Below are 8944 nucleotides of genomic sequence, written 5' to 3'. Positions count from 1 at the left end.
TAACATGAAAATATGGTTAATTAGATTAACTGCAGCTTACAACAAGGGAGGAGCAAAGGGCTGCATATACAAACAGAAGATTTGTGCATATTTTGTTTTAGTAAGATGAGATGTCATTGTTCAAATGCAAGCAGGATGGGTTAATTTATTTGCAAGTTTCCATGTGCAAGAGGCAGGAGAAGCAGCAGCACTCCATCTATGAAACAGATTGATTCCATAAAGGAATCCATAGCCTAGGGTTTACAAGAGCTAAGCAGGGCTGTCAAGGACAGGATATTTTGGAGGGCATTCGTTCATAGAATCACCATGTCAGAGATGACTTGATGGCACGTAGTAATAACAAAGTACAAGAGGAAATCTAAGAGAATATTGAAGCTTTTAACAACATGGATAAGATTTACTTTAGGAAAAGGTAAAACAGAAACCTAGAAATGTCCTCTTAAAAAGAAAGGTGGTCAGAATGTAATGTCTCCCAAGTATAGTCTCTAATTAATAGTCAATGAGGGTATATTTGGTGCAAGTCTGCCCAAGAGCTAATATAAATATTAGTAGAATAATGTGGTGCAGCTTTTCCTGGACTATGAAATTTCAATCTGTGTGGGCATTTGTGTGTGTGTGTCCCATATCTGAATGCTTCCCTTATCAGAAAGACTCCCTGCACCAATAAACTATTTATATTTCTGTATTACACCTACTGTTCTCTGAGCACAGTTTTAATACAGCCTGATAGGACAAGAGAGAGAAATAATCCAGTTACTGAGGACAGACCCATAGTTATAGGCAGTATGGGCTGGGAGGCATTGACATTTTTTCTCTAAGGTTCAAAATTTATCTAAAGAATATTGGGAATATCAGTAGATGCCAGCATAGCAGGGCACAGCAGGTACATAAAAATGGGAATTAATTGTTTTCCTAACTGGAGGCCAATTATCAATTACCAAATACACAATAAGATGTTCATCAGTACTATTTACTGTTTGATCATACCACACATTTGGTGTACCTGCATCTTCCAATGGAACATAAAGCAATAGGGTCTCCCACGACAGCTACTAGGGACTGGGCTCTTGTAATAGCTGTGTTGAGAAGCTTGTAATTGGACAGAAAACCATAATCCAAGTCTTCTGTTGAATCTTCCAATAAATGTTCCTTCCGTTTTATAGGTGTTTGCTTGTGTTTGCATGTATGCCGTGTTCGTACTGTGCTGAGAAACAACACTCGAAACTGTTTTCCTGAAGAAGTAAAAGTATGAAGTAGTCTTAGCCAGTTCCTTTGCTAGTAATACAATCAAATGACTGCACAGATTGACTTTTTACATGTAATTCTGACAAATGAATTTGTTGCTCACTTAAAGAGCCTGGTGCTAAAATAATAAGAGTTTAAACATTTTGATATTTTATCTATTTATAAGATTTCAGAGCACAAGTACGATTTTTAAAACACACACACGCAGCAGCTAAAATTGCTTTTAAGTCCCAAATGCAACTGAAATGTGTCCTCAGCAATTTAAAAAATAAATAAAACAAAACAGCAGTGATGAGGTCATATGCATCTCCCTGGAGGGAGTTCCAAAGCTGCAAGGCCACCACTGAGAAAGCCCCATATGTAGTAACCACTATAATAATGGCCCTCTAAATGAGCCAGTTCTGGTTTTAACACTTGGGCAGGCTTTAGAAGTATAGGCAGTCTTTCAGATAACAAAACCTTCTGCCATTTAAGCCATAAAGGCCAAAACCACCACCCTAAATTTCATCCAGAAAATAAAATAGGCAGTCAATACAAATAGGGGCAATACTGTACCATTATTGCTACAATATTGCACGAGCATTCTAGCTGCTACATCTAGCTGCAGTTCCTGAATCATATTCTATGGTAGTCCAACTAAAGCACATTACAGTAATCTAACCAGGTCATGGTTAGGGCATATATCATTCTGGCTATGTTAGCTTTCTTTAGATAGGGCCACAGTTGCTGAATTGCCCAAAGGTAGTAAAGGCAGCCATGGCAACTGATGCTACCCACACATCCAAAGACATTGCTGACTTACAGGAGTACTCTTAGGTTATAATACCTGGCCCTTTACAGGGAGCATGACCACATCAAGAGTCAGACTTAAACTTCCATCAAGTTTAACAGATTTTCCAGCCCACAGACCTTCCCATTTTATCCAGATTAAGCTCAGTTTCTTAGTCCTTATCCATCCCAACAGCACCTCAGACATCAGTCCTGGGTTTTCCCAGTGATTTCATATAGATACAAAAAAGCATGGAAGACAAGGCAGAACCTTGAGATATCCTAAATGTCACTGACCAAGAGGTGGAAAACCAATCCCTCAGCACCACCAAATGATCCGTTCCCCCAGGAATAATTAGAGCTACTACAACGCTATTGCTCCAGGTTTCATCTGAGAGAGACAAACTAGGGACAATATCTGAATAAGAAATAAATGGATTATTTCTTAAAGACTCTTTTTATGGGGGTGTTAAATAGAAAAATGAAGACAAAATGGTACATGTGATATATAATAGGGTTTGCTACTGTCAGGTTCCAGGCCTGCTGAATGCATGATAAGAATTCCTTCCTTTGTCTATGCTCACAGAGGAAAGTTAAGGTGTGAACCCATTTAGAGGTCACAAACAGCTCAACCTTTCAGGCAGATTTGATCTCACTGCAGTCATATGATGGCTGGGGCAGGCATTTATGGTCTTCCATTTATTTTAGCCAACATCTCCCAGCAGCCCTTGCCAGCATAGCCATTGGTGATAGTGTATGGGAGCTGTAGACTAAAACATCTGGCAGATCACAGGTTGTTAATGCTTGTATCAGGAAAACACTTAAAATGTGGTAAGGCTGCTCTCTTGGCCAAAAAAAAAAAAGGTCACATAACCATTAAAACATCCCAGTTAAGGATCTCAGTCACTTAACTTCCACAAAGAGAAAAAAAAGACAGGCCCTAATAAGCAGTTGACTGTGATAATTAAGTTTCTTCATCTCATCCATTAATTGTCTGTTAGTTTGTGAAGTTGCAAAGGAAAGCAGTAATTTAGAGTTCTGCTACAGAACCTGATAAACAAAATAAGAACTAGTCTGTGATTCCATTTTTAGGAAAATACTGTATCAACATAATGGAGTTGGATCTTAAGGAATCCACATGATCTTCACCCAAGGGTTACAGAGCCTTTCCAACCTCAAGGGCCAAAAGGGATGCTGATTCATGAATCAGGTGCCACACACATGTGCACACACATATACAAATTATGATACACATCATTATTTCCTTAGAAAGAGAGATGTCTATGAGAACTCCCTGGGAAGGAAATAGAGGGCCTCTCCTCCACTCCTTTCCCTGAACCCCTGACATAAATCGTTCTTTCACTGTAAGACTTGGGGGTAGATTTTGTGGCAGTGAGGATGTCAGGGCATCCTGGAGGATGCAGTTAATGCTGGGGTACAATGGATGTAACCACTGGGCCATGGGTTTTATACCCGTTTTTTTATTGTTATTTCATCAGAGGTGTAAGCTACACTTGAAATAGGAATTCCTTTGTGTGTACTTCCTTGCACATATAGAAAATAGAAACACTCTGTACAGAAAGGACTGTAGATAATGTCCAGATTCCATAAAGAACTATCTAATATAATCATGAAACCTGCTATATACCAAACTTAGATAGCATATCTGGACAATAAAAGACCAGTTTTTCCTATATATCTTGCAACACCTAAACTATAATTAAACATTAATTACATGAACTGTTCCATATATTGCTAAATTCAACCACAAAATAAAAACTGCTTGGTATTCATGAACTGCTTTGAGTTGCATCTTAAAACAAAACACTAGGTAAAGGAATATAAACTGCTGATGCTTTGAGATCATTTCAAATTCTCAGCCAGGTTCACAAATCCATAGATATGTATGCACTACTTACCCTGAACATTTAGCACTCTCTCAACACTGACATCAGACAATCTTTTTTTCCGAAGCTCTGCTCGAATTCGGAACACTTGATCAGCATATGGTGTTACCACACCTATGCTGCCATCATCCAATTTTCCCCAGGCGACTGGCCACTTTCTCCTCAGTTCTTCAACACGTTCCACTACTTCAAACACCTTGAAAGGAGAAAAATCATACTAAGGAAATCTAAGCGCTAGCTTTTTTTAGTATAAAATGTAATACTGCAACACAGGGTTTAACAGAAGCATAGCATACAAGCCATTTTTATGATATCCACTGAAGTAAGGCACTGCCTCTCATGATATTTAATATTACAAATATTGTAGGTGTGTCACTACAATAACTGATAATTTTAATGCATCCAAAGCCTTAAATATGCAATCAGAATAGCCCATAAAATCAGCCAGAAGCCTAAGCTGCTTAAATCTAAGTGCACACCACATTAACTTACTTTTATTAAATTAGATAATGCTAATGCATATTTATGGAAGAGTCTTCATTTTTCATTACAGATTTGTTTTCTTTATTCACAACTAACACTTGAATAATATATAGCATATGCATATTTGTATTTCACTGTCATGCCTGACTAGGCTTGAGCTAGGATGACTCATCCTCAGAGGAAGCTTCCAATATTGCAATGGTTGTGTTTTCATGACCTGACAACCCACCCACTGAATACATTGCATGGATGGATTTCCACCCGTTCTTCCCCTTTGGTCCACCTGTCAGTATGCCAGGGACTTGGTAGTTAAAATTATCTTGTCTCTTCTATCTTCTGTCCAAAACTGAGGGAGTACTGTCAAAGTGAAGGAGCTGTCAAAAAGTCCTTTTAAAACAGGATTTTTGAAAGGACAAAGCAGGATTTTTTTCACAGGACATACGCACCCTGAAAATGTGCATTTGTCACCATAAAAACTCTGCTGTTGAGTTTTTTTAACTTTTTGACAGTTCTCAAAAGTAAATGCTCTGATAAATGGGATCAGCTGGACTTTTGCATTAGAGCCTCACAAAAAGGATGGAAACGCTAGAACAGACTAAGAGCTATCAGATCCAAATTTAAAGCAGAGATAACTTCACTGCATGGGGCTTGATCAGTGGCCACATAATTTTGCAAGCAAAGAATTCTTGTGGCTTTTTGTGCTTGATAGCACACTGTTTGACAGTTGTCATGTGATCAGAAAGTCATATATTTGACGCATGGTTTTGTTAGAGTCCATAGATGATACATTTATTGACAATAAGTAGGCACTTTCCAGGATATTGATCAGGCAAGGTATTTTGGTTAATCAGATTGTTCACCTCCAAGGAACTAACAATTTTATATAAAACAAAAACATTTGCACACATTCCTGGTGCAAAATAAAAGGAGTAAAACCAGTGACAGCCATTCCAATGTTTGAACATTTTGGACAAACTGTAACTGGAAGTACCTGTCATTTGGGAGAATGCAAAAAGCAATAACCAAAAAGAAAAGTGGGGGAAGTCACAGCAGCTGCAAAAATGGTCATGACAACCATCATGGCTAACTATGGATTAGCCTGCTTCCTGCACATGGTTTTGACTTATCACCCATCTTTTTTTCATGTCCCCAGAAATTTGTAAAAATGTATTCGCAATTTTCTTTTTAGAGGGGTGCTCTTTCACTTCTACAGCTATCCAAAATATGTAGTTTTAGCTGGTCAATTGCCTTGTATGTTTCTGCTGACAAAGATAGTGCTAAAGTGGAGTAGCTATCATACATGGAAACCAACAAGGTGAAATTCCATATAATCTAATTTGTGCACAATTGCCAGGAACCAACTGCTGAATTGTCAACTGAAAACCACCAAAGGAGAAGGATAGCAGTGGGGGAATGGCAAACAAAAATGTCAGGACAGTGACACTCTCTTAACAATGTAATCACCTGTATTTTAAGCACTGAACTGACACTTCTCCATTTTTTCCAAACCTCTCCAAGTCTCTAGGCATTCAAACCTGGAAACTGACTAGGTAAGGCTACACATAACTGACAGCTGTAAGGGCACACCTGTGAAAGACTGACTGGAAATCAAACAAATTCTGAACACAATTGTGCAGTTTTTGGCAGCAGATATTAAAAAAACTCTACTGCACACTTTCAGGGTTCCGATAAGGGGGAAAAAACTGCTGGTGATGAACCAAAAGGAATGATGATCAGAATGGAGATGGGGGAGACACGATGGGTTCTGCCACTCAGGATGCTGGGGTACTGGCTGGAGAACAAGCCATCCATGGTGTTCCCAATTGCCCACTGGGTACATCACGGTTTGTTCCACAAACAATCCATACTGTATAGCTTGTTTGTAGGACAGCTTAGTGTGAACAGAGCTAGTATCTTAACAGAAAATGAACAAGATATTTAAAAAGAATACTTTGTGGAAGAGATAACTAATGAAGTTGAGTGAAAATTATGATTATCAAGAAAGCAATTAAAGGTGAAACCAAAGTGCTACCTCTGCATTGTTGTAAAAAGCAGTACTGTTTTTTTCTTGCACATCTTCTCCTCGTGCTGTGAAGAAAGTCAGAGGGTAGAAATCTTTGTGTGCTGGCTGTTTTCCACTTGCCATCAACTTGCCCTCATAGAAAAGTTCAGAAGTATAGCTGCAGTGAAAGAGAACACCAAGTAAAATGTGGAAACTGTGTTAACCTAAATCCTAGTACCAAATAGAAACATTCACATCTTCTGCTGTTCTGCTGAGTAGGAGATGGAATCACCTGTGCAGTTAAGCCACCTGTGCAGTAATGAGGATGGATAAGACACTGTAAATATTTGCTTCTCCCAGAGTAACACTAACAACAAGAGGAGAATGAGGCAGGTGCATTCCTCAGCCTGCATTCCAATGGGAAAAGGAACACTTTCCTACCTTCTTTCCTTCTCCCATTAACTATTACGGAAGCCAGAGAAAAGGAGGCAGGACCCTTGCAAGGTAATTTTCTTATCTGTTCACATTTCCGTTTCTTAAACTAGGAGTTGATAATAAGGACAAGATTAGACTTTTGCAAAACTAGTTTCTGGTCAGGGCTTAGGATTACAGACTGCACATCATCGTTGGAAAGACTGATATGACTTCAGCATCTAGTTCAGCCTTCTTTAACCTGGTGCCTTCCATGCGCTTTCAGCTACAACTCCCAACATTCCCAAACACTGGCCATGCTGGCTGGGGTTGATAGGAGTTCAGGTTCAAACATCTAAAGACCACTAGGCTGTTTTCAATTATCAGAGTTTTATCTTTATGCAGAAATAATTCTACTACTGCCTACTGTACAATTTTCAAGCATATTTTAAATATAAGGCAGTAAAGAAGAGAGGGCTCTGGACTGACACTACAAAGGGAAAAAGAACAAAATTTGTATTAAAAGGTGCAGAAAATCCTTATATCTTAGAAGTGTCACATGCACACATCCCTCAGAAACGGGACATTCAAAAGCAGTTTGTGACATAGCATAGGGATCAGGTGTCAAAAGGTTGTAGGGGGCAGAACACAGGCCAGGTGTAGGGGCTGGGTCTGCTTCTCGCAGAATACAGCATTCCAAGGTGGTTATCACAGAGTCTAAATCTGAACTGTAAGAAGAGATGGAGTAGGAATGTTTGGCTATAATGCCAAAGCCAGCAGACCCAATGATAAGCCAGAGGATGGTGAGAATCAAACCAGATCTGGTTCTGAGGAAAATTCTGTTGAACAGACAGAATAGAAGGAGGGCAGAAGTACATTGATCAGTCCTAGAGTCTTGAGGCAGGTCAAACAAACCGACCAATCATTCCTGTTATTTGTCCCACAGGTAGCAGGAATCTCCTTGAGAGACTCCATTTGGTTCAAAAGAGAGAAAGGGGATTCATTTAGAATCAGCTCCTTAGTCTGATCAGTACTCTTTATTTGCTGGTTCTTCAACTTGATAGGGGTCTTTTGATATGTTCCTTTTGTATCAGAAAGCCAAGCCTGGCTGGTCTACTTTAACATAATAAAATATTTTAGTTAGATGATTCTTGTCTTGATGATGCTGATCCCCTGGGAAAGAAAAAGGAGAGGTGCAGGCAGAAACCAGCTCACAACACCCAGCCCCTAGGCATGGCTAAAACTGCTCCTTGGATCCCTGCAAGGAACTGAGATGAACAAACAAGATGACCACTAAACAAAAAGGAGCAACTGCTGCTCTGCCAAACTGCTTCCCCCAAGGATACTATCTGACAGTCTTTCTATTGCTAATCCAGATGTGGATATAAAGGAATATGGAGGAAGAAGATGTGACAGATTTGCCACAAGCCACAGTGGTTGTTGAGTAAGACTAATAACTTAGGAATCAGGAATCAGCCCAGGAATCAGGACTGCTTTTCATGCAGTACTTGTTTCAACCTCTGAAATATGTAGCTGTTAAAAAGCCAGGATTTTGCTATGTAGCTATATCCATGATCAGAGGCCTTGTATGCATCTTCTCTCAGCAGATATATTCATTTGACACCAATACAGAAGAAAAGTGAAATGGTCCAACAGATAAAAACAGAGATGTCTAAAACAAAGACTGTCTGTGTTAAAACTAAGGCAAGCTATGTCGCAGAAGACAGAATTCCACATATTTCTCTGAAATGTCACTAAATTGCTCTAAGGGGTCACCATTAATCAAGAATGAACTAGCACAAAACAGACTATACTGCAGATTGCCCTTAACCCATATACAAACCTTCCCATTCCTACCTTCTACAAATTTGCCAGAAATTAAACCATGCTTGAAAAATGTAAGGGAACACTTTTGTTATAACATGTTATAGCTCTGTCTTGTTATCCATTTAATTTTCAAATTGATAAATGGAATTGGTTGAATTATTTACTAAATATGAAATTAGGAATTTTAAATGTTGGCAGTTTTCCCACAATCACAGTGATGAATTTAAGCAAAGGTTATAGCCAAGCATATTAATATATGCAACTATTAGTTTAGCAAAGCATAATAATCTAAACAACTGAT

The 8944-nt window shown here is 38.9% G+C and overlaps 1 protein-coding gene across 3 annotated transcripts in view; it reads right to left on the bottom strand.

The window, feature by feature from the left end:
* HELZ (helicase with zinc finger) overlaps positions 1-8944 on the bottom strand; it is a 148518-nt gene that overhangs the window by 50608 nt on the left and 88966 nt on the right. For all 3 annotated transcript variants that reach the window (XM_044449538.1, XM_044449537.1, XM_044449539.1), the window contains 3 exons: positions 6436-6583; positions 3933-4116; positions 1004-1232 (listed from right to left, as the gene is read on the bottom strand). In XM_044449538.1, coding sequence (XP_044305473.1) covers positions 1004-1232; positions 3933-4116; positions 6436-6583 — 561 coding nt within the window. The remainder of the gene's footprint in view (positions 1-1003; positions 1233-3932; positions 4117-6435; positions 6584-8944) is intronic.

The sequence above is a fragment of the Varanus komodoensis genome, unplaced genomic scaffold (genome assembly GCF_004798865.1).
Source record: "Varanus komodoensis strain SLA01 unplaced genomic scaffold, ASM479886v1 scaffold59_1, whole genome shotgun sequence".
Lineage (NCBI taxonomy): Eukaryota > Metazoa > Chordata > Lepidosauria > Squamata > Varanidae > Varanus > Varanus komodoensis.
This window is presented reverse-complemented; position numbering and strand designations above follow the sequence as displayed.